Genomic DNA, 26,302 nt, shown 5'->3' with positions numbered 1-26,302 from the left:
AGCTGTATTGTGAACGTTAATGCGGAAGAAACTAAGTGAGCGCGCAGCAGGACATTTGGGACAGGCGCCTGTGTGGATCCCCTCCCCTTGGCGGCTTGTGTGTCTGTACACTCGTCACCTGACATTCAGTGGTGGGGGCCGCGCTGAGAGGCGGGGGGGGGCTCGGAACACCGCGCACACCCTCCCCTCCAAAGGCGGAAGCATGGGGACCGTGACAAACCACTTGTCTCAGATTGCACCTTGCTTGCATTCCGTTTCCTGATGCTTTGTTGCATTTATTAGAGGGCCTGCTTGACGTAGTCTATGAAATTTTGTCTACCCTGATTTGGGGAATTTCTCAAACCATATATTAATGTTGTTTTGTACTTTTCTTAATGGCTGAAGTTACTGCTGATAATACTGAGAAAAGGAGCAGTAAGGCGGGTCTTCCGAGCCTTCGCTTGTTCACCCTTTAACTTGTTTCTCATCCATTCGGAGTGTGCGGCTCTCGGTAGTGTGGCCGTGCATTCGGCCTCCTCTCATGTGCCGCGTACAGTGGACAGCCCGGCGCCTTCCGCAGCTAGTCGCTGTCGTCCCAGGTGGCCGTGGCGCTCAGTTCCCTGGATCTTGGCATGTGTGTTCAAGGCAGAGTGTGTCATCCCGACGTTTGAGCTTTTCCCGTGTGATTGCCGTTGTTGTAAACGTCAGCCAGCGGGCGTTACGTTAGCTGTCGATGTAGCGGCCTGCCTGTGACAGCGGTGCTCGTGGAGGCACCTCGTGTGTAGACCGTTTTCCTTTTACCGACTGCAGGTACGCTACCGCCGAGAGCACCCGTCCGCGAGGCAGCCACCCTACTTCCCGGTGTTGGAGGACCTGATGCGGGATGGCAGTGACGGGGCCGCACTCTTGGCCGTGGTCCACTACTACTGCCCAGAGCAGATGAAGCTGGACGGTGAGTCGTGTGCCCCCGGGAGTGGACCTGAGCCCTGCAGCGCCCCACGCACCCGGGTCCAGACGTGTGAACAGCCGGGGAGTAGCAGGCCGAGTCCGGACCCCAGCTGGGATAGTAGCATGTAGATAAAAAAAGACAAGGGTGATGTGCTTATACTTAACCTGCATTTTCATCTAATGAAGAAATTGGACTTTGGAAGTATTTGGGTGAAGTCTTAAATATATGTGAGTTTCTTACATTTCAGAATGGTTAGGATTTTGTCCGACTTGCTACAATTGGTTTAAAACATCTAGAACCAGGGCGCCCGGGTGGCTCAGTCGGTTCAGCACCTGACTCTCCATCTCAGCTCGGGTCTTGATCTCAGGGTCCTGAGCTCAAGCCCTGCGTTGGGCTCCACGCCCTACTTAATAAACAGAACCAAAACCATCTAGAACCTAGGTTGGGGTTGGGCAAGTGCAGAACGCGTTTACGAATGACTCCTGCACGCACGGTGCTGGTGACAGGCCAACGCGTCTCTTAGGCGCTCACAGCCCGCTGGTAGGGAAGGAGACAAGAATGGCTCCGCGGACCGCACAACAGCAGAAGTCTGCGGGGGCCTTGGGAACAGGAATTCTGATTTAGGTTTTGCTAAGCATCCTTCCTTTTTCTGAGGGAGGCAGGAACAGGGCAGGAGCGCGCCCGGATGGCTCTCTTAGCTGTGGAACATTTGTGTGAGGCCCTGGCACCAGGGCTGGAGCTGAAGTTGGTCCTGCCTCAAGCGCAAGAGTGCCGGATTATGTAGTTTTATAGCTAAAGCACTAGCTGAACTTGAAAGAGAGGGAGGGTCTCAGGTTCCAGAGAGGGTCTCTGTCTTGGAGAGAAAGCCCCGAGTTGACACCTGTCCGCCCCGGGGTCCATCAGGCTTCCATGCTCGTCCGGCCTCGGCCGTGTGTGTCTGGGAGCATGGTGACCAGACCAAGGAAAGGACTAGGAAAGGCCCACGTGCTGGCCTTGGAAAGATGGAGGAGACTTGTTGGATGCCCGTGGCCCCGGGCCTGGGGTGGAGATCTTTCTTAAGGAAATGGCGCTGCCCGGATGCATCATGGGTGCGAAGGGGTTGACGTGTGTGTTGCCCGTGTGGCAAGGGGAAGGTTCTTCCTCATCTGAGTCCCGCACTAGTGGAAGCCTTGGGCCATGGCAGGAGGGAGAGTGGAGGTGTGCTGATGGGGGGCACCTCCAGGAGCCAGGGCTCACTGCGTACCCGTGGAGAGCAGCCACCCCGCTGCTGCAGACGAGCTCCGTGGGAGGGCAGGACCGTGTGGGGAGACGGCCGTGCAGAGCCGGCAGGTACGCAGGCAGGTTTGGCACCCGGCGTGGGTGGGAGGGATGTTGGAGTGAGAACGCGGAATGTTCAAAATGACGAAGGACAAGAAAGAAGAGGTGGGAACCCTAAGAGAGGTGGGGGAACGGGATTGTTCAGTGTGTGCCGGAACTTTCCCGTGCCCTCAGGACCTCATTTTGTGTTTCCATCCCTGCTGCCCTCTGCGTTCTGGATAGTTCTCAGGTCTGCCTTCTGGCTCACAGTGCAGACTGCTTCACTTGTATCTGGCCTGCTCCTCCGGCCTGTCCATCGGGGGTCTTAGGACACAACGAGTTTCTAGCGGGAGGGAGTCCCCAGGACAGGGGAGGTGGAGCCATGGGAGGACGTGGCCGTGGCGAGCCTCATTGCATCCGACAGCGGCGTGTCAGCATGGGTTTTAAAAGTGACAGAAGTACAGGAGGCACGGACAGAGTCACACTCCTAGCTTCAGTCACAGAAACTGATTGATGAAGTGCAGACACGAGTGGGGCAAGGCCATAGAGGATTCGGACACGAAGCCAAGAGGCCTGGTCCAGTGCACTGACTGCCACGGAATATGCTCTTTTAAAACGAGCAAGCCCAGAAGCGTGTGTAAAAGATCAGCTTGATTAGGGCCCCAAAAGAAACTTCAGCAGATTGCAGAGAATTGATACTCTCCCCACAATGCAGTAAAATGAGAAAGCTTTCTCCAAACCTCTAAAATCTTTAATGCTTAGAAACCAAAGGGGATACTTTGGAATATTCGTGGACCAACGTCGCCCTCTTAATGGGGTTCTCTGGTGTGAGCTCCCCATGTTTCTGTCTGTTTTGTTCAGTGCCGCATCCCACCCTTGTCACTCGTGCCGAGGACAAGTTGGTGTTCGGTAGACACTTGCTGCGCAGCGAGTGAACGACACACACGTCAGAGCTTGTGGTGGGCAGCCGCAGGGGCCAGGGAAGGGCAGACCTGTGGCCTCAGGACACATTCTGGAAAAGGAGGACTTTTAAAAATTAATGAGCTAATTAGTGCATTAGGAAAGAAGTAAGCCTAAAGAAAGTTGAAAGGAGGAGAACAAGGCGTAGCTCTCCCTCTCCTTCTGTAGTCAGAAATCCCCGACACAAAGGAGCTGAATTGCAGATTCCATCTTGGAGGAAAGCAGGACACATCTGGACTCTGAGCAGCAAGCACCTAATTAAGGAGCGAGCGGTGATGAGCAGAGCGGAGGAGCTCAAGCCAGGGAAGGAGGCCAGCTCGCTTGCCTAGAATCCCAGAAAGGCAGCAGAACAGACGCGTTCAGGACGTGGGACACAGCAGGGACTTGGCGGGGGTGCTTGCAGCCTGCAGTGAGGGTGCGGTCCCTTCGCCTCTGTCGGGCAGCGGTGACCTCCTCCCCACACACCTCAGGAGATGGGCGACCGCTCTCGGGGGAAGCCGAGCCAGTCAGCTCTCGTCTCTGATGTCTCATGCACGGGCGGGTACGAGGGAGCTCACTGAGCTGGGCCTTGTGTACAGTCCTTCCTACTGGAAGGTGAGACTGCTTCTCCTCTCCGTTCGCCTGCCGTAGGGAGCCTCCTTCCTTCCTTGGCTCCACGGTGCCAGTCCGCGTACATTCAGACCGGAGAAGGACTCACCGATGAGTAGAGGGGACACGGTACGCACGCACAATGGAGTATTATGCCGCCATAAAAAGAACGACATCCTGTCTTTTGCGACCACATGGATGGACCTAAAGGGTATCACGCAAAGTGAAATAAGGCAGATAAATAGTGTATAATTTCACTTATGTGTTGAAGGTAAAAAACAAAACAAAACAGAAATAAATATCGAGGACAAACTGGTGGTTGCCAGGGGTGGGGGTGGGCAAACTGCATGAAGGGGATGAGGAGTACAGATCTCCAGTTATAAAATAAGTCATGGGATGAGATGTACAGCACGGGGAATACAGTCAGCAGTATCATAACAGCCCCGAGCGGTGGCAGGTGGTGACCATCCTTACCGTGGTGAGCATTTCATAACGTGTCTAATTGCTGAATCGCTCTGCTCTGCACCTGAAACTGCTGTAATGTTGTACGTCGACTGTACTTTAAAAAGTTGTGCTAGGGCACCTGGCTCAGTCAGTGAAGCGTCTGCCTTCGGCTCAGATCGTGAACCCAGAATCCTGGGAATGAGCCCCGTGTCGGGCTCCCTGCTCAGTGGGGAGTCTGCTTCTCCCTCTGTGCCTCCTGCCTCCCCCCGCCCCCGCCCCACTCGTGTGCGCTCGCTCTCTCTCTCAAAAATAAATATTAAAAAAAAGTCACGCCAATTTCCCTCCAGTCTTGCTTGCTCTCATCATATCAAGTGGAATACATTAATGCGTTTGAAGACATTTAATTTTTACCAGCATTTCTTTGTATTAGTAATTTTTAAAGTGAGAATGTGTTTTATATCTCATTTCATGGCATAATGACAATTTTTATATCATTGAATAAATAAACAGATATACAGTGCTAAAGAAACTGTGGGGGAGGATTCTTCTCTGCAGAAACTGGCCTTGGGCAGAACTCTCACAGCCGCTGCCCTCTGGCGGTCCTCCGAGAGCCCTGGCTGCCGCCCGCTGCCTGCCACCTGCAACCCCACTGCAAAGCCTACTTCCTGCTGCCTTACCCTTGACTCTGGGTGGCCGCCAATCCCCCGACATGTGAGGAAGGCACTAGCCTGAACTCGAGGCCGAGTCAGCAGAGGCCATACAGGAGGGCAGGAGAGAGCACGGGAGATGAGGGAGGACAGTAGATCTGTGGCCAGGGCGCTGGAAGAGACCGTCTGAAGGACGGTGTCAAATGCGGGTGTGCGGTGTAACTGCGTGCAGACGGGCTCTGGAAATAAGACGTGGCTGCTGAAATTTCAGAGTTCACTGAAGTGCTGGAGGACAACTTTGAAGAGCTCTCCCAGAAAGAAGAGCTCAAAACCGAGTGGACAATGGGAGAGAAGACATGGAACAGTGAGAGGCTCTGTCTGGACAGACAGGACAGGAAGGCGGGAGAACTTACCCCGGACAAGTACAAAATGTGCAGAACGCAGGCTGTTCGGAGCCACTGCCCACTTGTGATGGATGCCCTGGGAGCCTGCCGGTTCGTGCCCCACCGCTGTGGTTCACCTTTGGGGTCCTGCCCTTAGGGTCCTGGCTTGGGGTCCTGCCCTGCCTCCAGGAGCCCCTTGCCCTGAGTCCCGAACAAAGGAGGACCTGTTTATAGTCCTTGGAAGAAGTTTTAAACTATATTCTTAGATGCAGAGAATCAGTATAAAAATTGTGATTTCTTTCATTTTTTGCCAGTCCGATAAATGAATTTTTACAGAAGTGGACAAAGTAACGTAAAAATTCAGTTGGAAGAGTGAAGGCCAAAGGGACAAAGTGACTGTTTTGCAACATTTTATTTGGATGTGTTAAATGTACAGAGAACGTACAAGGAATTTCTGCTGTAGTTTATCCACATGTTCCCGTTACATTTAGTCGAGTGCGTGTTGGATTTCTCTCTCTGAACCATTCGAGAATGACGAGGCGTTCTCTCATCACAGCGACCGTCGGGAGTTAACAGCGCTAGAGCACTGACTCACGGTCCGAGGAGATTCCATCAGTTGTCCCCGTGGTGTCACTGTCCGCTGTTGCTCCCAGTGGGGGTTCGAGCCCCGCACCACTCACCGTAGGTAGCCGTCAGCCCTCTTCGTGGTGTCCTGTCATGGGGAGCTGGTTCCCAGTCTTGTCTTTTTTGGCCTTGACCTTTCAAAGAGTACAGCGGGTCATTTAGTTTGTGGAATGTCCCTTGTTTGGATTTGTCCATTTTATCCTCCTAATGAGATCCAGGGCGTGCGTTTTTAGCAAGAATGCCCCAGAAGTGGTGTGTCTTCCCGGGGTGGGCTGGTGTTGGTTCAGGAGGCGTCGCGGGGCTTCTCCAGGCTGAGACCACTAGGTTTTGCTTTCTCATTAATCAGTAATTTGGGGAGGGGCTCTGAGACTGAAAGCCTGTTTCTCATCAGACTTCGACCTACCAGTGGTCCCGTCCATTGGTGGTTTTCTTTTTCTGGCCTTCCCTATTTGTCCGTTAACCTGCCACTGCAGGGGCGTGGCGTGTCTTCTTGCCACTGACTTCCATGTTGATTTATGTCAGGAGGGTCCCACGGGCTCTTGTTCTAGCCAGCAGATTATAACCCATGTGTTCATTCTTCTGTTATGGGTGATCGCAGGTTTCAGGCAAGTTGATTTTGAGGAATAAGTGCGTGGGTACTGGACTCAACAAAGACCAAGTTTTGTTGAACTTTACATTGGCCAAAGAGTCACGTGGCCTGGACGAGCTGGACTGGCGGTGTTCTAGGGGCTTGGTGTCGGTGAGGCTCACGGCACTGTGGACGAGTGGCCGTCTGTGCGGGAGGCCGTGAGGTCTCAGTCCACCTGAGGTGGGCATCCCTGCCTTGGATGAAAGATCTACACCTGAAAAGCAAAACTTAAGAATTTTGAGAGGAAAAGACAGGAAAATATTTTTAGGACATCAGTGTTGGGATGGATTACTGAAATTACAAAAATGCACAAGCAATAGAAAAGATTATTACATCTAATCATATTGAAATTCAGTGTGCTGACGAAGGAACAGTGTAAACAAAATGAAGTGATAAATGATAACCGTGAAAAATGTTTGGAACAAACATAAACTGACCAAGGGTCGTCACACAATCCTTCCTTTCGTAACCATCACGAGTAAAGAATTCGTACAAATGAGTAAGAAGAAGATGAACAGCCTGGATAGAGAGAGAAGAACAGGCTTTTGGTGGGAGAGGGAGTCAAGAATGACAGCACGCCCGTGCTCAGGGAGGTGCTGTTGAAGAAGGGGGATCTCACACCCGTCCAGGTGCCAGGAACCCCGAGGCCTGCGAATGCCCAGGTGGCGGTGGCGGGGGGCCGCGAGCAGGCCGCCGGGTGTGCGGAGCGTAGGTCGCGGCCCCGCCAGCCCCTTCTCGGAGCGTTGCAGGTGCAGGGCGCGCACGCAAACGTGGTTCTCACGGTGTAATGGTGAGAACTGTAGGATGCCGTCTAGCTGTTCGCACCGAGGACTGAAGTCTACTCCCACTTGGAAACGTAAAGCTGAGCTTGGGGAAAGACAGGCTCAAAATGGTAGGCAGAGCGTGTTATGAATGTAAACGAAAGAAAGCCAGGTCAGCAGTGTCGTGTGCGTGGACACACCGCGTTCGTGGCAGTGCCGAAGCCCGTGTGGGAGGGGGTCCCGCAGCTGGAGGAGAGCCGTTGCCTTGGGGGTGCGGGTGGGCTTCGACACTGTCTGTGGTATTTTATCACTGGAAGAAAAGATCTGAATCCGATAAGATATGATGTTACCACTTCTTCCATCTGCACAGAGGGCACCCGGGAATCTGATCCTTATCTTTGTGATGTTTTCTTATCCGAATTTGAAATAAGGACGTGTTTCTGAGCACTGTCAGCGTGCAAGTTCGTCAGCTTCGAACAGGTTTCTCTGCAGAGTTGGCAGTGGGGCGTGGCAGCAGCCCGGGTTCCTCAGTGAACACCGCAAATCTCACTTGTGCTTCCAAACTCTTGGCAGTGGCTTCTTCTTAAAAAGAGTTATCTTAAAATAAGTTCCACCTCTGGCATTCTTCTCTTACGTATGCATGTTTGCAGGCAGAGGTACTGTGAGTGCTCAGTACAGCTCCTTCCGCGTTCGTCCCAGAGCACCCGGCTCCCCTCCCCCCGCCCCCCAGCAGTCGGACTCCTGGGACTTGAGGCCCAAACACGATTTGACCGCTGGAAGGGTCTGGCATCCTGCAAAGCAGTACCTGGGAAGTTGTCCCGCCCCAGATGTCAGTGGCCGGCAGTCCCCAACCTCTTTGATGGAGGGAGACTTCTGCTATGTGTTGTCTCCTGATTTTTTTTTTTTTTTTTTGTGATTAGTAGTATTCGGTAGTATTCCTTGGATAGCCTGACATTTCCTGGTCTGTCCCCTTGTGCCTCCCCAGTGGAGATCACTTCATGCAGAGGATTTCCAGTTGGTGAAGGAAACTTGGTAGAGCGTTAACCCGTGCTGTGCAGCAAGGCCCTTTTAGAGACTGCAGGGTGGTGCTGCTGTCCGTTTCAGCCCCAGTCTCAAGTCTCAAATAGTTTCTGTTACGTTTTTTAGATGGTAATAGTTAAATTCAGATTCTGGAGATTCTCAGATCCTTTTCTTGGGTGTTTCCTTACTGTACTAGTGTCACTTGTTTACTATGATGTTTATTTTTCTTTTATTTTTTTAAAGATTTTATTTATTTGACAGAGAGGCGGGGGGAGAGAGCACAAGTAGGGGGAGCAGGAGAGGGAGAAGCAGGCTCCCCGCTGAGCAGGGAGCCTGATGCGGGACTCGATCCCAGGACCCTGGGATCGTGACCTAAGCCGAAGGCAGATGCTTCGCCGACTGAGCCACCCCGGCGCCCCTGCTATGATGTTTAAATCTGTAATGCTACCCTTTTAAATACCTCCATTCCCTCTATTTAGGATGTGTTCAGGGCAGAGTTAGACATACATACGTGTACACACACTTACAAAGCAGAGTATCTTTCTTCATGGTAAATTGTTCTTTTGTGTTTATTCGTCAGATATATGCTTGAAGGAGGTGACATCGATGGCTGACAGCCTGTACAACATCCGGCTTCTGAGAGAGTTCTCAAACGAGTATCTGAACAAGTGCTTTTATCTCACCTTAGAAGACATGCTCTATGCTCCCTTAGTGTTGAAGGTAACCAGGAATTATTAAAGACACATTTTTTAAACCTGTTAATGAATGAGCTACTTACCGCGTCCTTGTTTTTGTTTTCTTTTAGCCGAACGTTATGGTCTTTATCGCCGAGCTCTTCTGGTGGTTCGAGAACGTTAAGCCAGATTTCGTTCAGCCCAGGGACGTTCAGGAACTGAAAGATGGTGAGTGACAAACCTTCTGGGAATTGATAGCGGTTTTGTCCGAGAGATGCCAGATACGGTGCTCAGAAGGCGCCCATCAGGGGTCTCTGCCTTTCCCTACAACGCGGTATTGAAGTGCTTGCTTCTGGGAACACGGAGACCTGTGTGGCTGTCTTTGCTGCCTGTCTGCTGCTTTTGCCTCGTGGCCCACAGCACTTACTCGAAGAGCTTCTCCGCTCTGAGCCTGTGCTTGTCCTGCACAATCAGAATCCTAGCTTATTTGGAGAAGAGCTTCTGGAGGGTTCTGCTTAGCCTCCTTGGTTGGGAAGTATACAACTCCACTCTTGTCCATGAGGAAGAAAAAAATGTGTTTACCGTGGGGTGGGATAAATCTGCTGGCCTTTGAGAATCTACAAAGATGTAAGAAGATAGTACGAGAGGATATCTTCGTGTCTATGTGATTCCTTAGTAAGAATCTAAAAAGCCAGAAAGGAAACAATTAGAAACTCAGCCATATTAAAATAGAGATTTTTTTTCATTGAAAGATAAAGAGTTAAAAAAAAAGAAAGCTAGGCACAAGGCGGGGAGATACTTAGAACATGTACAAAAGATAGCTGGTACCCGGAGCGTGTCCCTGGTGCCCGGGGTGTAGCCGGGACCCGGAGTATATAAAAAGTTCACGCATTTCAGTAAGAAAAAAGAATAGAAAAAGGAGCAAAAGAATTGAATAGGTAGTTCAAGAAAGTGGTACTGCAGACGCCCAGTACAGGTGGAGAGGTGGTTAGCCTACTTACACTGAAGACAACAGTGCTGACAGACACCCCCAGCAGATTGATAGTAAGACAGTCGAGCAGTGCCGGGGCTGGGGCAAGAAAGCGGGTTCAGTCCCCGTCCCCCCCACTGCTGCCCCAGCTCAAGAACCGTAGCGACCCCTCTGGCCTGAGAGGCCGGCAGCCTGTTCTGCCTCTGCCCGCCGGGCCCCGTCCTAGTTCCTGCCTCACTTGTTCTCCTTCCCACGGTGTCCTGTGAGGTTGTGCACTGCATGTGACCCTTCTCTGTGCCTTGGACCTTGCTGTGCTCCCCCAGGAATCTCAGCCCCCGCCGGGGATTCACCCAGCAGCGTGCGTGGGGCGTCAGCTCTGGAGCAGGGCTTGCGCCGGGAGTGCTTATGGGAAGACGCGTCGTGGGTGACCGTTTGGTGTTGGGACGTGTGCTCGGACCCGGAAGAGCTGGCCTCCGGAGGATGGGGTTTGGTTTTTCAGACAAAGCGGGAGGGAGGCTTGGAGGCAGCAGTGCAGGGAAAGGGAGTCCGTGTGAGCTCACTGTGGGAAGTGGCCTGGCTAGTGGGGCCCCCCGGGGCCCCTCTCTTCTGTAGAGTGTGCCCCTGGTCCGATGCTCGCGGTGTGGGTGCTGCGCAGCCCGGGTGTGCTGCGAACTTTTGGCTACCGGCATGACTGAGCCTCCCGGCAGGATACGTGTGTCTGCTTACAGGACTCGCTGGTCCTGCCACCGTGGGCCTGCTAGAATGGACATGGCACCAAGCGGTCACTTGGCCTCCTCGAGGACCGGCGCCCTCTGCGGGGCTGTGTGCTGCCTCTCTCCTGCCAGGCATACGCCCGGCCCTGACTCTGGCTCCTTCACACACGAGCCCGTGGTGGCTGCGTGGCAGGGTGTGAGGACAGGCCGGCAGCGGCCGGCAGCCTCTGTCCGCATTCCGCATTGGTGCACCCGTTCACCAGGCTTGGCCCTTTCTTCTGTCAGCTGGCCATCATGCGGCTACAGGCAGGAGCTGCGGGGGTGCTGGGGCCGCGGTGGGTCACCCACAGCTGGAGGCGTCCACAGCTCCCATGCGTGCTTGCTGGCCAGCTCGCCCTCATGACTGGGACTGTGTGACAGCGCTCTGCTTGGGGCATGTCGTTCTAGGCATCCTGTGGCCAAGGCACTTGGTCTCTGCTGTGCCCAGTGCATGCCAGGGCTTGGTTGCTTTGTTTGTTGGTTTAAAGAGTTATTTATTTGGGAGAGAGAGAGCGCGTGAGAGCGCAGAGGGAGGTCAGAGAATCTCCAGCAGACTCCCTGCTGAGCACAGAGCCTGACACGGGGCTCGATCCCAGACCCTGAGATCTGGACCTGAGCCGACCAAGTGTTGGACACTGCACTGACAGAGCCCTCAGGTGCCCCAGGGTTTGGTGTGCAAAGGGGTGTGGTTCTTGGTGGTGGCTGGCGTGGCCCTGCTGTGGCATCCGGGTCGTTCTCTGTGTTTCTCCCACTGGGACTTGTCACCGTGTGGCTTTTTTCCTGCCAGTGACACTTGGAGGGCAGAGGGTCTGAGGAGCTCTGGGGCCCGGGCTTATGGAGGGGCCCTTGCCTGCTCTGTGCCCCTTGGCGGCAGCAGTGTTCCGGGTCTCTGTGTGACTTCCAGAACCCCTTCGCAGCATGGGCTGTGAGACAGTGTCATTTGGAGGGGATGACATGGGTGCCCCTGACCACTGGACTCCTGGTGCTAGCTCTGAGGTTCTGTTTCCCTGCCGGCAGTCCCAGGGGCCACCACCGTGCAGGCCCTGGAGGTCAGAGGTTGCTGTCCACGCCTCTGCCCTGGCAGCCCCACATGGGCCCTCCTGGCTGACTTTGCCTGAGATCCGTCGGGTTGCTTCCAGGGCAGCCTGGGGAACTTGAAGTACAGAGTCTGTAGCCCTGCGTTCTTCAGGCCCTTCCAGGGGATGCTGATCTCCTCCATCCCCAATGGGATTATTAAGAGTTCTGCTTTACTGTTGTGGCTGGGGTGGGGGGTTGCGGCTTCTCCGGCTCCCTCCACGTTCCCAGCACCCAGGGTGGATGTGGCTGGCCCGCCGGCAGCTGGACTTCGGCCGGCCTCCACTTCCGCGCTCCGTGGGGCTGTCAGGATGGACTCACACCTGTGTCCAGCCATCTGTGACACTTCAAGCATCCCTTTGCCCCAGCACACAGGCCCCTGAATAATGTCTGTCCCTGTGGGGCCAGACTCTGGGGTCAGTGCGGGTGGTCTTGCCTCAGTGTTGTGGGTCCTTGCTTCTGGAGATGACTCTTGTCTGGGTGGATGTTTCCAGGTGCAGACCCTGGCTCAGGCCCAGACGTGGGGCATGAGGGAGTGACCTTCTGTGGGGGGGCAGGGGGTGGGACTGCCGTCCGCACCCTGAGCGCCTGTGCGTGGTTTCTTCTCCTGGACAGGCTGACGGGTGCTGTCTCGAGTCCGGGGCAGCTGTGGCGGCCAGTGGCGGAGTGCCCGTGATGGTGGCGGCTCGGTGGTGGCCAGAGACACGCCAGCCAGTTTGAGATCTTTTTTTTTTTTTTTAAAGATTTTATTTATTTACTTGACAGAGATAGAGACAGCCAGCGAGAGAGGGAACACAAGCAGGGGGAGTGGGAGAGGAAGAAGCAGGCTCATAGCAGAGGAGTCTGATGTGGGGCTCGATCCCACAACGCCGGGATCACGCCCTGAGCTGAAGGCGGACGCTTAACCGCTGTGCCACCCAGGCGCCCCTGAGATCTTCTTGCTCTAATCTGTGGTGTAGCTTTTCATTTTGGTATAATATTTGCGGTATTCATTACTACAAAATAAATTTGTTGAAAGCGAAACCAGTATTTTGGAGAAGTTTGGTTTCAAGTAAAAGTTGCATTATATTTTAGTTCTTAGAAAAGCTGAGGGTTTTTTTTTTTTTTAGGCACTTCTTGCTGATGTTTTAAGTGCTTGTACGTAATGTGAACGCTTCTATAAATTGCCATTTCTGCAGCTAAAACAGTGTCACATCACAAGAGCGGTCGGCCTCCCGTCCCTATCTCCAACGCCACCAAGCGCAGCTTCCTGGGCAGCCCCGCGGCGGCGAGCCCGGCTGACACGCAGCCCCCCGCACAGCCGCCAGCCGAGGGCAGCCATAGGCACCGTCTGCACGATGAGCCCGAGCATCTGTGAGTCCCCGTCCCGCCGCCCTTTTCCAGTTGCTTTGCAGTTTGAGTTGCGGTGTCTTCTGCGGTGAGGGAGAAAGTGCTGGGGGTTGGCAGCGGGAGGGCCTCCCCCTGCCTTGCCCTCTGCCCCTAGGACCCCCCCAGGCAGGCAGAGGGTAACCACAGGTCACTGTGACCCTGAGTTGCAGTTTTGGGATATTTATCCCAGATTTGAAGTTTGGCACTCTTTTGGCTTGTTTTGTAATTAATTTTTCCCTGTGAATCTACTATTCTGTCCTTGATAGTTGTGAATTCATGATGCTCTGTTTACTGTACATTTGCTCCTGACCTTGCAGACTAAGCCAGTGATTGTCTCTCCTGTTCGTTCCCATTTAGGGGGAAAGGGGCCTCTGCCTTTAGCCCGTCACATCCCTTACTGCCTCTGAGACAGAGACAGCAGAAGGCCGTGCAGGGGGAGGGCCCTCCCGGTAAGAGCGCCGTTTCCGCTTTGTCCTCCTTCGTCTTCTGGTCTTCTCCTGTAGCTTATTAAAATGATCGTTCTCAAGTTGAATGTCCTACTGCAATGTAGTCATTTTAGTTAGGAAGATTGTGGTAGAATAAGTTTTAATTTGTATTGATGTTCTTTAGAATTTGTCTTTATTGTGAAAATATCTTTAAAAGCTAATAAGCTATATGCAGTGTACAGAAAATTGCTGTGTCGTACCTAAGCGAGAACGTCTGTGTTGATGTTTGCTTGGGAGTCTGATTGTTTCATATCCTGGTTTGGACTAATGACGGATCAAGTGTTGCTTAGTGAGAGCATCGAAATCGGCACTGTTGTGAGGGTGTGCTTTTCTCAGGCAGTCCCAGTGTCCTGCCTTGTGATGCATTTCCTTAAGAAATGGTTATTCTGTTGAAAGAATTTCAGATGCTATGGAATGAGTTGCTTAACACCGAGCATCCTGCTTCCTCACGCAGATCAGAGACACCGGTCCAGTTCTCTCACCCGGGTTGATGCTCAGCCACGAGGCGCAGCAGTCGCGTGGCCGGAAAAGAAGAACAGGTGAGGCTTGCGTCTCAGAGATGTTTCTGTGTGAAGCGCTCATCAGGCTGACCTAGCAGTTCTCCTGCTGGGGTCCGTCCCCAGGCTCCGCAGTCAGAGCCACGTCCTGACCGTGCCGGGCTCTTGTCTGCTTTCCTCGCTTTGGTGACACATTGAATCGGAGTCAGACGTGGGAGTCCGGGCAGACAGCAGGGACAAGTACAAAAGTGCTTCATGTTATAAACTTCTTTATTTTAGAAAATATGGTCATTTTTCACAGAACGTGGTTTCTTATTGTAATTTTTAATCATCGTTTTTAAAATGTCTCTCTTTTTTTTTTAAGATTTTATTTATTTATTTGACAGAGTGAGAGAGGGAACACAAGGAAGGGGAGTGTGAGAGGGAGAAGCAGGCCTCCCACCGGGCAGGGAGCCCGATGTAGGGCTCGATCCAGAACCCTGGGCTCATGACCTGAGCCGAAGGCAGACGTTTGATGGCTGAGCCACCCAGGAGCCCCAAAATGTCTTAGTTTTAATTTCTAGTGCTATGATAAATTTTCATATTGATAAATATATAATAAATAAAAACCCATTGAGGTCCTCAGTGATTTTCAAGGGTGTAAAGTGGTCCCGGGACCGAAACATTTGAGAATTGCTGAACTTAAACTGGTCTCTGGTTGTCCCCTGCTGTGGGAAAGAGTTTGCTTAAATCCCCTAGACTTCAGGTTTGTACTCTTTTCCCGTCACTAGTGTCTTGTCACTCAGCGTATTTGAATCACCGCTTGTAGACGGTGGCATGTCCAGCGGCTTCTCTCCCCACATTGCAGGCCTGTATCTCAGCCGGCACCCTTCGCTCTCCATCATGCATCCAGCTGTGACATGGACCCCGGCTCCGGCGACAGCGTCAGCCTGGCTCGCTCCATCAGCAAGGATAGTTTGGCCTCCAATATCATTAACCTGACTCCGCAGAACCAGCCACAGCCCACGGCGCTAAAGACTGATGGGAAAAGCCTTCTGAACAATGTTGATATCGAGGACGAGGATGAAGAGCTTGTGGCTGTCATTAGGACGGATGTGGCTCCCCATGGTGGTGACCGGGGCCTGCCGACAAATGCCAGGTCTCCCCAGAGACTGGCAGACACCCTGGAAAGTAAGCCTGACAGTTTCTTCTTGGAGCCATTGATGCCGGCTGTGCTTAGGCCAGCCAAGGAGAAGCAGGCGATTGCCAAGGAGGAAGAGTGCGGAGAGGGGCGGCCACGGAGCTTCACGTCCAAGAGGCCCAGTGAGGGTCACCAGCCCCTGGTGCGCAAGAGGGCGCCCAGCAGTCACAGTGGTCGTGACTTGAGTAGGACTTTCACCCCGATCTCCTGTCCAGAACTTCCCGCGGGCGTGGATCCCGGGCCCACGGAGCCGGGGCTGCAGGCGGCAGGGGACGCCCGCGGTGGGCTTCCGGCCAGCAGTGGCTTCGATCTGTTACCTCAGGGACAGTCTGCCGATTGCTTCTTCCTTCACATAGCCAGAGCTGATGAGGACACCGAGGGAAGGCTCTGCGTCAGCTGTGCCAGGAGCCCCGGCGCCCGTGACGCAGAGCCGTGGGCTGTCCTGAGGCAGGACTCGGACTCGGACGTTGCAGACCTGGAGGAAGCCGAGCAGGATTTCGTGGGCGAGGACCACCCCGTGGTGATGGCCAGGTATGTTGGCGAGGAAGAGTCAGCCAAGCTGCAGGAGGACATGAAGGTGAAGGAGCATGAGGACAAGGACGACGCCAGCGGCCGCTCGAGCCCGTGTCTGAGCACGGTGTCTCAGGTCAGCAGCGTGTCCATGGCCAGCGGCAGCGTAAAGATGACCAGCTTCGCCGAGCGGAAGCTGCAGAGACTCAGCAGCTGCGAGACCAAGTCCAGCACCAGCAGCTCGCAGAAGACCACGCCCGACGCCTCGGAGAGCTGCCCGGCCCCGCTGACGACCTGGAAGCAGAGGCGGGAGCAGAGCCCGAGCCGGCAGAGCAGGGAGCACGCCAGCCTGCTGGCCTCCGAGCTCGTGCAGCTGCACATGCAGCTGGAGGAGAAGCGCAGGGCCATCGAGGCGCAGAAGAAGAAGATGGAGGCCCTCTCGGCCCGGCAGCGACTGAAGCTGGGCAAGGCTGCCTTCCTGCACGTGGTCAAGAAGGGGAAGGCCGACGGCGCCCCCCAGCCGCGGAAGCCGGACCACTTGGCGGGAGACTACGCTCAGCACAACGGGGAGGACTTGGAGGGTGGGGGTTGCAGAACGGAGGAGCTTCTCCTGAAGGAAGAGGGGCGGGAAGGCGTCCTGCCGTCTCCAGACGCAGACGCAGAGGGCCCGGTGCTCCTGCAGCGGCACAGGGCGAAAGCCCCCGCCCTGCACGAGCTGGAGAAGAGCAGAGCGCTTTCCGCCGCCCTGCTGGAGGACGCAGGCGAGGCGGTGGACGTGAGCGAGTGTGACCTGTCCATCGAGAAGCTGAACGAGACCATCAGCACGCTGCAGCAGGCCATCCTGAGGGTCTCGCAGCAGCAGGAGCAGCTGCTCATGAAACCCCCCGCGGCCCCGGCCCCGGGCATGAAGCAGAACGCCCAGGACCACAAGGTCAGGGCGGCCATCCACTTTGTGGAGCCGCTCTCTCCCCCCGGGACGACGGGGCACCGCAGACCTGCTCGCCTCGGGCAGGGTCGGAATGCCCGCTCGGGGAGACCGGCTGACCTGAAGGTGCCCAAAGACAGACAGCAGGCTTCCTCCCGAAGCAAGACCCCGACGCCCAGTGTGGAGACCCTCCCTCACTTACGGGCCTTCCCCCCTCGGACCCCCTCCGACCCGGGCTGGGACGGTGTTGCGGAGCCTGGAAACGACCCTCGTGACAAGTGCTTGTTCGAGAGCTACAGGCTCCATGATGAAAGCAACCAGCGGACATTTGTCTTGTCCTCTTCCAAAGATGCAAACATCCTGTCAGAGCAAATGAGCCTCAAAGAAGTTCTGGAGAGCAGTGTGAAGGAGGCGGGGCTCGGCTCCCCAGCGATCTCAGGGAAGGAGATCGTCCCTGCGGATGAGCCCCCAAGGAGCAAGGCCAGTCTCATCGAGGTGGACCTCTCGGACCTGAAGGCCCCTGACGAGGATGGAGAGACGGAGGGCCCCCAGAGCTCGGTGGATCTCACCAGCGAAGGCGATCAGAAGCCGGGGGTCGGCTTCTTCTTCAAGGTAAAGTGCCGCTGGCGGCCGTGTCCGGTGGGTGTCAGGGGTCGTCTGTCACCCTGCTTGTGCAGGTGTGTTAGACGCTTACACTCGGGACCCGACCCCGCTGAAGTACCCACGGGCACTGCCTGTTGGAGCGAGCGCGGCCGCGTGCCCGTGAAGCTTCAGTGCTGGGCCCGAAATGGGAATTCTGTGTAATTTTCACAGGTCAGAAGGGTGGTATTTCTTTTTGATGGTTTTCTGACCGTTCAATAACCATAAATGTTCTCTGCTCGTGGGCTCCGCAGAAGCGGCGGGGGGGCGCTGGATCCGGCCTCCAGAGCAAGGTTTGCCGAGCCTGTGAGAGCGGCCGGGCGGGAGGGGGTCTCTGAGGAAGCTTCCTGTTGGTCTTTGCCTTTCTTGTAGTGTTTTCTTAGGTAGGGGGAGACAGGTTGTGGGAGCTTCCCTGCTCTTCGCATCGTCTTCCTCCGGCAGGGCGTAGAGCGTAGGGCGTATCTTCTCCAGTAAGCAGGCACACTTTATTTGGTGCGTGACGCTGTAAAAATGTAAGCGAGTGAGTATCAGGCCAGGGGTCAGCTCGGTGTGGACACCGAGGTAGACAGAACTCGGTGGGAGACCTGCAGAAAGGAAGGTGACAGGTGGGGCTGGTTTCTGGGTGGCCTGGTTGTGTTCCCCAGAATTCTAGCATCTGTGAGGACGGCCTCAGCCTCCATGCAAACGGGGAGAACACGTGTGGACCGTGCAGGAGCCCGGCGTCGGCGCGTGCAGGTCTGCTCCGGGGAGTGCGGGGCGTCGGCCTGCAGGGTGACGTGCACGCCGCCTGCTTGCAGGATGAGCAGAAGGCGGAGGACGAGCTGGCCAAGAAGCGGGCGGCCTTCCTCCTGAAGCAGCAACGCAAGGCCGAGGAGGCGCGCGTGCGGAAGCAGCAGCTGGAGGCGGAGGTGGAGCTCAAGAGAGACGAGGCCCGGTCCCGGCCCCGCCCCCGCCCGGCCCTCCCGCTCCCGCTCCCACGGTCGGGGCCCCCTTGGCGTCCCCCGGCCCCATCCCGCCGCCCTGCGGGGCTGGGCCGCGCCAGGCTCCGGTTCGCGCGCTTCTGGGCTCATCCCCTTCGGTTCTCGCGACGGTCCCGGGTGGCCGCACCGCCCTGCGGGGACCAGGGACCGCCGGCCCTCGGAGCCCCGCCGAGCGCATCTGAGCGGAGCGCGTGTGTCCCGCAGGCGGAAGGCCGAGGAGGACCGGATCCGGAAGGAGGAGGAGAAGGCGCGGCGGGAGCTCATCAAGCAGGAGTACCTGCGCAGGAAGCAGCAGCGGGTTCTAGAGGAGCAGGGGCTGGGGAAGCCGAAAGCCAAGCCGAAGAAGCCGCGGCCCAAGTCCGTCCATCGCGAAGAGTCCTGCAGCGACTCAGGCACCAAGTGCTCCTCGGCCCGTAAGCAGGCGGGGCGTGCGGGGCAGCCGCGTGCCGCGGAGGGGTGGCCGGGGCGGGCCTCGCGGCAGCTCTCTTCTCTCGGCAGCGGATCACCTGAGCCGGGCCCAGTCGGGCTCCAGCCTGTCCCTGGCCTCCGCGGCGACCACCGAGCCCGAGAGTGTGCACTCAGGGGGCACGCCTTCCCAGCGGTAAGGGGGGCGCGGGGGGCGAACGCGGGGGGCAGGTTGTGTGCTGTGATTCCGGGGTGATTTCCCGGGGACTCGTGTCTGCCCCTGTCCTGCGTCCCCCAGGCTGCGTCGGAGCCGTGGAGCCCTCTGGCTCTGGAGCCTCCAATGCGGGGTTGTCTATCCTGTGAGCGAGGACGCGTCCCTAAATACCCACAGTTCCCAGACGGCGCCTCGGTGGGGCCTCTAGTCTACACTCTTGTCATCAGCTGTCCCATAGTGTCCTTGAGGGCCTAGGACCCCGCTCAGGACCACGCATGGCACTGAACTGTGGGCCTGCTTAGTGGAGACTGGTCCTCTGCCCTGTGTCTTCCGTCACCTGGCCGCGGTTCACGTGGTGACCGCCCCTCGCTGGGTCTTGGCCCGGGTGCAGGTCAGCCCGTGCGTCTCTGGTGCCGGTGTTTGGTGCTGCAGCCGGCAGGTGTGTCGTGCTTCCTCGGCCTGTGTGAGGTGGTGGTTTCTGTGGCACAGGAAAACTTCCCTTGTGACTCAACAGTAATTTGGGAGGACGCGCTGGGGACCTCGTTGGTACCACCGCCGATGGCCTTGTCCCTTCGTCTGTGTTGTTGGCCCCTGTGTGTCCTTTGTCCTTTACTGTGTGTGGGCATCCTGTGGCCGTGGCCACATGGTCCTCCCTTTTCACGTGGCTGGTGGCTTCCTGTCTCTGGGGCCTTGCACAGGGCCCACGTCAGGGGCTCTGGATCCCGGCTGGGGTTTTGTTCTGCTGCTCGGTCACCTGGGCTGGTTGGCCCCCTTGGGAGCAGCCACATGCCGTTTTGCCACCACAGGCTTCTGCTGGGCTCCGTGGAGACTGCCCCAAGGGGTGCCCTCAGGCCCCCCGGGGTTGGAGAGTCATCGAGACCCAGGGTTTTGGACTCAGCCCTTCCCTCCCTTCCTCCCTCCCTTGTGTGTTTTGTCTCTTGTGTGTCAGCAGCACAGATGTCCCAGACTATGTCCTGCAGCTTCCCGAGCCAGCAGGGACCCAGTGCTGCTTCCCTGCTCCGTCGGGGTGGCTCTCTCAGACAGATTTCTGATGGAGGTCAATGTCCCCCCAGGGTGTCTGGTTTTGTCACTCTGTTGTACCCGAGGTGTCTGACTTTTGTATCTTGCCCAGAGTTTATAGTTGTGCTCCGCAGGATGGAGGGTGGAGGGTGGAACAGACGGGGTTGCTCCCCTGCGTTGCCGCAGTTCTCCTCCACTGCGGACGGTCCTTCCTGCCCGATGGCGTGGGCTGGCTGGTGTCAGGGTGGGCTCAGCCAGCTGGCGTGGGCCGTGGGCGAGGGGGTGCCTGTGACCAGCCCCGCCCCCGCCCCCGTCACCCCTCTCCTTCGGCAGAGTTGAGTCACTGGAAGCCTTGCCCACGCTGAGCCGCAACCCCAGCAGGAGTACGGACAGAGACTGGGAAACCGCGTCCGCAGCGTCCTCGCTCGCCTCTGTGGCCGAGTACACAGGTAATGGCCTCGCGCCCCGCAGAAGGCTCAGGTGCGTGCCTGCCCACGTGGGGCAGGCTGTGTGTGGCTCTCCAGCCACCTTGGTGGCCGCCAACGTGCCATTCTGTCCCTGTGGCCCCACGCTGAGCGGTGCGTCTCGGCATGGGAACCTTAGATCTTTAAAACTGTTTCTTGGTTTTGTCTTTTATGTATCACTGAGACAGGGGATAAACTAATAACCACTTTGATCCTTTCCTTAGTTTATCTAAAGGTCATAACTCGGAATGAATTCATTCATATTTGAAGTGGCTGTTACTTTCTCTTTTCAAAAGCATGGACCTCGCTGACCCAGCCTGGCTGCTGCTTGGCTCTGGGAAACGGGTTTGCTAGTGCGTGTGCGTGCCTCCGAGTATAATTTTGTGAATCTTGCCTGCTTTCACAGGTCCCAAGCTCTTTAAGGAGCCCAGTAGCAAATCAAACAAACCGATTATTCACAATGCTATTTCTCACTGCTGTCTGGCTGGAAAAGTGAATGAGCCTCACAAGAATTCAATATTAGAGGCAAGTATCAAATGTCAGCATTACATTTTTTTTCTATCTAAGTGAAATGTAGCCAGTGCGCGGTGTTATGAGCCACTAAAGTTTATGCAGAGTGACGGTGTTTGTGAAATAGGGGCTTTTCCTAAAGCAGGACCTCATCCTTCACACGTGCGGGTCGCCGCCTGGGGTGGCTTGGCTGCCCTGTAGCCCCGGGCCCCGTTCTTGGTGCGTGGGAGAGCGCGCTTGCACGGGAGCCGTCTGCACGGCGCTCTGTGGCGCAGGGCGAGGGATGGCGGGAGGAAGAGCAGGCTTCAGACGAGCCAGACTCAAGGCTGTTGCACTTGGGACAGAGCTAGAGTCTAGGACAGGGCCCTCCGGTGCCAAGCAAGTGGCGAGAACTGGTAGCCTCGGCAGGGTAGCCAAGGGCAGGGTGACTGCAGGTGGCGGGGGGACCAGGGCTTCTGCGCTCCGACACCCGTGGCCGAGGTGGTGTCGACTGGAGACAAGAAGGAGTCGGCAGGGGTGTCCTGAGGGCTGACGGGGAGCGCGGCGGCGGGCCTGGCCCCAGTTTCAGCTCTCGGGTCACTGGAGGGAAGGACGTTGGGTGGTAACACGCCTGTTTGGTTCTGTTGCACGGACCGCTGTCTTCGTGCGGGCGGCACAGGTCAGCCGTGCTGCGAGAGTGCTGTTGGGCCTTGGTCGCTTTAAGGTGAGCCGATGGTGGTCTCGGCATGAAGACAGTCTGGGAGGCCATTGGAGGTGGAGGGTCAAGGTTAGGACTTGCATGCCCTTCGCCTGACTGGCGCTCCGTGTCGAGGCGAGCGATGCCCCGTGCGTCATGCAGGGGTGGGGGACGCCTCTCCCTCGGTGTCATCACGCTGGTCTGGATGCTGGGGATCAGTCAGGGAGCAAACCCGGAGGTCCGGGCTGTGAAGCCGACATTCTGGGGGGTGAGGCGTCCCTTGGTAGAGGAGTTTGCAGGCTGCTTCTGGGAGAGGCTAGACGGGAAACGGTGCCTGCTCTGTGGGGCTCCACTCTGATGCTGTGGCCTGAAAGCCGCCACAGACCGTGTGTGGACGAGTGCACGTGGCTCTGTCCCCGTGAAACTGTTCACAGCAGCTGGTGGTGCCACGCTTGGCCTGTGCTGTGTGAGAGGAAGTGATGAGTAGCCCGGGAGAGTCGGAGGAGGGCAGGATGAGGGCTCGGGGAAGGATGCTGCCGGCGCAGGTGGGAGCGTGGCATGCACGGGCACCAAGGTGGTGGTGAGCCACTGGGCTGGAGGAGCTCGGGGGAGGTCAGAGGGCACGGGGCAGCGCCCGCAGGGCCTCTATTGGCGGAGGGACCCAGCTTTGCTTTCAGCGAAGTGGTGGATGCTGCTGTGGGCAGAGCGGGGCCCAGAAGCAGGCTGCCTTCCGAGTGGCCTGTGGACTGCAGGCAGAGGACAGACGTGAGGGGAGCGAGGGTGGGAGTGGGGGTGCGCAAGCAGGGCGGTGACTGGGACGGGCCGTGGGCGTGGAGCGGGTAGGAGGGCCCGCGTCTCGAGGTGCTGTTTATTTGCGTCTTGCTCCGTGTTTAAATACAATTTTTATTTAGCTGAAGTCCGTGTTGTATACACTTTTGGATTCTGGTTTTCCCACTTAATCTTTTAAAATTTATATTTATGTGTTAATTTATTGGAGTTAATAGCAAGCCTATTATATTCTGACCAAACTAATACGTTTTTATGAAAAATAAGTATATTTTCTAAAGCAAAAATACTTAAGAGTGGCTTTGTTTTACGTTTTTTACAAATCTTTTAAATCTCTGGCTTTGTGGAGGATGGCTGGGTCCCTGTCTGCTCGGCAGTCTGTCACAGGAATGCCTGTCACCTGCCTCTGGGAAAACCCGTTGCACGCTGGGCTGAGAGGGTGAAGGCAGAGCCTGGCCGCCGCTGCGGGAGGGCCCTGGGCTCGCAGACCCCTGGCGGGGAGAGGTGCCAGGGCAGGCGGTTCAACTAGGGCTGCAGCACAAAAACGTTCTGCAGTCCAGAGCCCAGCACAGTGGACACTGTAGTGCGTACCCACGGTGCTGCTTGCTTTGGGCTCCTGCTTGTGACCGCGTCCCTCAGGTGTCATCCCCACGCACAAACCCGTCTGGGTCGGTCCGGCGGTTTTCCGTCTGTTTGCAGAGTAGTATGGCTGCCAGCACTAATCCAGCAGAGAAAGAAACCGTCCCCATGAGCCACGCCCCCGCCCTCCCTCCAGCCCCTGGCTCCCGCCATCCTGCCGTCTGTCTCTGGATGGGCCTCTCCTGGACGTGTCCCGTGAAGGAGACGCCGTGCCAGTGGGGGCCTTGGGGGGCCGTCTTCTGCCCCACGGTATCACGGGTTTGTCCCATCCCCGTGTGGCGCGTGTCAGCGCCTCACCCCCTTCCATGGCCGCATCCTACTCCGTTGTGCAGCTGTGCCCCAGTTCGTGGGTTTGTTTTCCAGTTGAAGGACGTCTGGCTTTCTGCTTTTTTGATGATGATGAAGAATGCTGCTGTAAGCATTCGTGTCTAAGGTTTCGTGTGGAAGCTTCAGCCCTTCTTGTGTCCCTGCCTCAGACAAGAACCGCTGGGTCACAAGGTGACTGCTTCGTGTCCCGAGCAGCTGCCTGACTGATTTCCGTTCGCTCTGGCCGCGTGGGCGGCTCTGGTCTCTGCACAACCCCAGCCCCGCTCGCTGTCGTCTTCCTGCTAGGTTGTGGCCCTCCTCGTGGGTGGGAGTGCTGTCCCAGTGTGGGTTTTGATTTGCGTTTCTCTGGTGGCTCATGATGTCGTGTGTGATTTTTCACTCAATGTCAGAAGCCTGTTTTCTCGCACACCTAGATTCCTAAGTCTCAGTGGCAGGTGCCGCTGCACGACTGTCCGAGTGGGAAGACCGGAGCCCCGGGCTGTGGGTAGGCCTTCCTGAGAGCGGGTGGCCAGGCGGCCGTGGAGCGCTGGTGGCTCTGGCTGTTGGCGCGACTCTCAAGGCCTCGTCTCTTCCCTTTACTCCCTCGATACAGGAGCTGGAGAAGTGTGACGCCAATCACTACATCATACTGTTCCGGGACGCCGGCTGCCAGTTCAGAGCACTTTACTGCTACTATCCCGACACGGAGGAAATCTACAAACTAACGGGCACGGGGCCAAAGAGCATCACCAAGAAAATGATTGACAAGCTGTATAAATACAGCTCAGACCGAAAACAGTTTAACCTGATCCCAGCCAAAACCATGTCCGTCAGTGTGGACGCGCTCACCATTCACAACCACTTGTGGCAGCCCAAGCGGCCCGCGGTGCCAAAGAAGACCCAGACTCGTAAATGACCCCGGCGCCGGCGGGCGAGTCTGAAGGGTGCGCGGACAGGATCGATATTTATTATTTTCATCCGTTTGGGTACGAAGTGTGCATAGTCACAGACCTTTTCCAGAGAGGCTTCCAGTGAACCACAGAAAACCCTCCCTGGGCTCCTGGCACACACAGGAGGCCGGGCGGAGCGAGGAGGTGGCGGCGGCCCCACGTTGAGTGGCTCATGTATGCCGCGGCTGCTGCTGACCACGGAGGGTCAGACGAGGGGTACGCGTGTTGTGCGAGGTCTCCAGGCCGTGGATCCCTTTACTTGAAGTTCTCCTTCAGTGTGAATGGAAAGTGATCTCCTTCGCTTTCTCCCCTCCTACCCCACCCCCTCTTGCACGTGACCTGACACCCCTCGTGCTGGCCGGCTGTAATCCCGTGAGATGATAGGGCTGAGGCTCGGTCTCGGGTCAGGGTGTTTGACTGTCTTTAGGAAAGGAATTTGAATTGGGGGGACCTTGTTCACTTGAGAAATTGTATGATATTTAATGATTGTGTCTACTGCCAGTGTTTATATCCAGTTCTAAGATTTCTGAAAAAAATTCTTGTTCTTTGCTGCTCAGAAAACGTTTACTGAAAATATGAGTTCACTAAAAGCACTGAAAATCTGCAAAGTCTGTCTTCTGCTAAGATGACGTTTACAGACGTGGAGATGCTCCTTGCCGGCTCGCGATCATGAGAGTGGCTAACGGTACTGTCAGCCGGCGTCTGCCTGACTGGAAATAGGCAAACTGAGCAAACCACAGCCATCGCTCGTGAAGTTTTGGATAGTCCTCTAATGATTTGTTCACTTTAATAAAGACAGATTTTGGTAAAGTAGAATATTTCTCACTCTGAGCATGTTTCTCTGGAGAGCTGATGCACTTAAGCTGACGGGTTTTTAGTGGCTTTATGACCTCCTGACTTGTCCGCTGATTCTTGCTCTGAAGAGCAGCAGTCCCCACGAGCGTGCGGCACTCTGTTCAGATCGATCTTGTTCCGTTGCGTAATTAGAAACAATGCAGGTGGTCATCCGCAGTTATTTTGGGACTCCAAGTGAGCAAAACGGCTTTGGACTCTCCCCATGTTGGTCCAGATGGTCGTTGACGCGTCTCCTGACCAGATGCTCCCAGGAGACAGGTGCGCCCAGCCCCGCCTGGCCTCCACGGGGCTGCGGTCCTGCGGACGCTGTGTGACTGACCAGCTGCTCTGAGCCTTGATTTGAGCCGACTGCCGGAAGATTCTGGGGTCACTTGTGTTAGTTTTGCACATGTTTTCTTGGGAGTATTCCTTGAATCTATCTCGAACTGCAGGAAACATAAAGATCCATAGAGAAAGCCGGAAAACATCACTGCTCCCTAACTGCAGGTAGATAAAGGTAAGTGACGTCTGTACCCGAGGACGGAGGGAACAGGCTACGAGACACGGGAAGGACTGTAGGCCCTCCTTCCTCTTCGCCCATCTCCACGCTCCGTGCCCCGAGGACACACAAGTTTGCAAGTCCTGCGTTAGCAGTTCCATTCTGTAAGTAGTGGGGCCGCGTGGTTCTGGAAGCGGAGCGCTAAAGGGTGCTGAGTGGACTTTCTCGTCCCCGTGCTTTTCACTTGTGTGCTTTATTTCTCACTGTATGTTTGATATTCTATTATATTTATTTTAAGAAATCACTAAAATGTAATAAACTCATGAACGAATTTGCTTTTTATTAATCACTTGGGCGAGGGGGTTGCGGCCCCTTCTGTTGGCGGCTGTCTCAGCTCCTTGCTTTAGGGGAGCTTCCCGTTGTGTCAGCGAGCACACACCCCTCTCCTAGGAAGTCGCGTCCTTCCATCTCGTGGAGTGGAGAGGCTTTCTGACTGCCTCCTTCGTGGACTCAGCGTGTGACCGCTTGTCTGCCGACCGAGAACACGGTCCTCTTGACGTCAGTGGAACGTGATTACTTTTCAGACAGACTCCGGTGCTTCCGGCAGAGAGCTGGCAAATTACGTTCCTGCCAGACTTCTGGGTAAATTCTGGATTTTCTTGATGT

At 55.9% G+C, this 26,302-nt stretch overlaps 1 protein-coding gene across 3 annotated transcripts in view; it reads left to right on the top strand.

Annotated features, from left to right (window-relative positions):
- CAMSAP1 (calmodulin regulated spectrin associated protein 1) overlaps positions 1 to 25,967 on the top strand; it is a 41,873-nt gene extending 15,906 nt beyond the window's left edge. For 2 of the 3 annotated variants that reach the window (XM_034664804.1, XM_034664805.1), the window contains 13 exons: positions 790 to 931; positions 8,860 to 8,999; positions 9,085 to 9,181; positions 12,928 to 13,102; positions 13,475 to 13,566; positions 14,057 to 14,141; positions 14,947 to 17,326; positions 18,151 to 18,287; positions 18,538 to 18,746; positions 18,832 to 18,934; positions 20,306 to 20,421; positions 20,843 to 20,961; positions 23,967 to 25,967. In XM_034664804.1, coding sequence (XP_034520695.1) covers positions 790 to 931; positions 8,860 to 8,999; positions 9,085 to 9,181; positions 12,928 to 13,102; positions 13,475 to 13,566; positions 14,057 to 14,141; positions 14,947 to 17,326; positions 18,151 to 18,287; positions 18,538 to 18,746; positions 18,832 to 18,934; positions 20,306 to 20,421; positions 20,843 to 20,961; positions 23,967 to 24,269 — 4,098 coding nt within the window. In that variant the 3' untranslated portion in view covers positions 24,270 to 25,967. The remainder of the gene's footprint in view (positions 1 to 789; positions 932 to 8,859; positions 9,000 to 9,084; positions 9,182 to 12,927; positions 13,103 to 13,474; positions 13,567 to 14,056; positions 14,142 to 14,946; positions 17,327 to 18,150; positions 18,288 to 18,537; positions 18,747 to 18,831; positions 18,935 to 20,305; positions 20,422 to 20,842; positions 20,962 to 23,966) is intronic. The other variant, XM_034664806.1, reaches the window with a different exon arrangement.
- Positions 25,968 to 26,302: the final 335 nt, after the last annotated feature.

Source organism: Ailuropoda melanoleuca, chromosome 7, assembly GCF_002007445.2.
Source record: "Ailuropoda melanoleuca isolate Jingjing chromosome 7, ASM200744v2, whole genome shotgun sequence".
Classification (NCBI taxonomy): domain Eukaryota; kingdom Metazoa; phylum Chordata; class Mammalia; order Carnivora; family Ursidae; genus Ailuropoda; species Ailuropoda melanoleuca.
The sequence above is the reverse complement of the archived record's forward strand: the minus strand, read 5'-3'. Positions and strand labels throughout refer to the sequence as shown.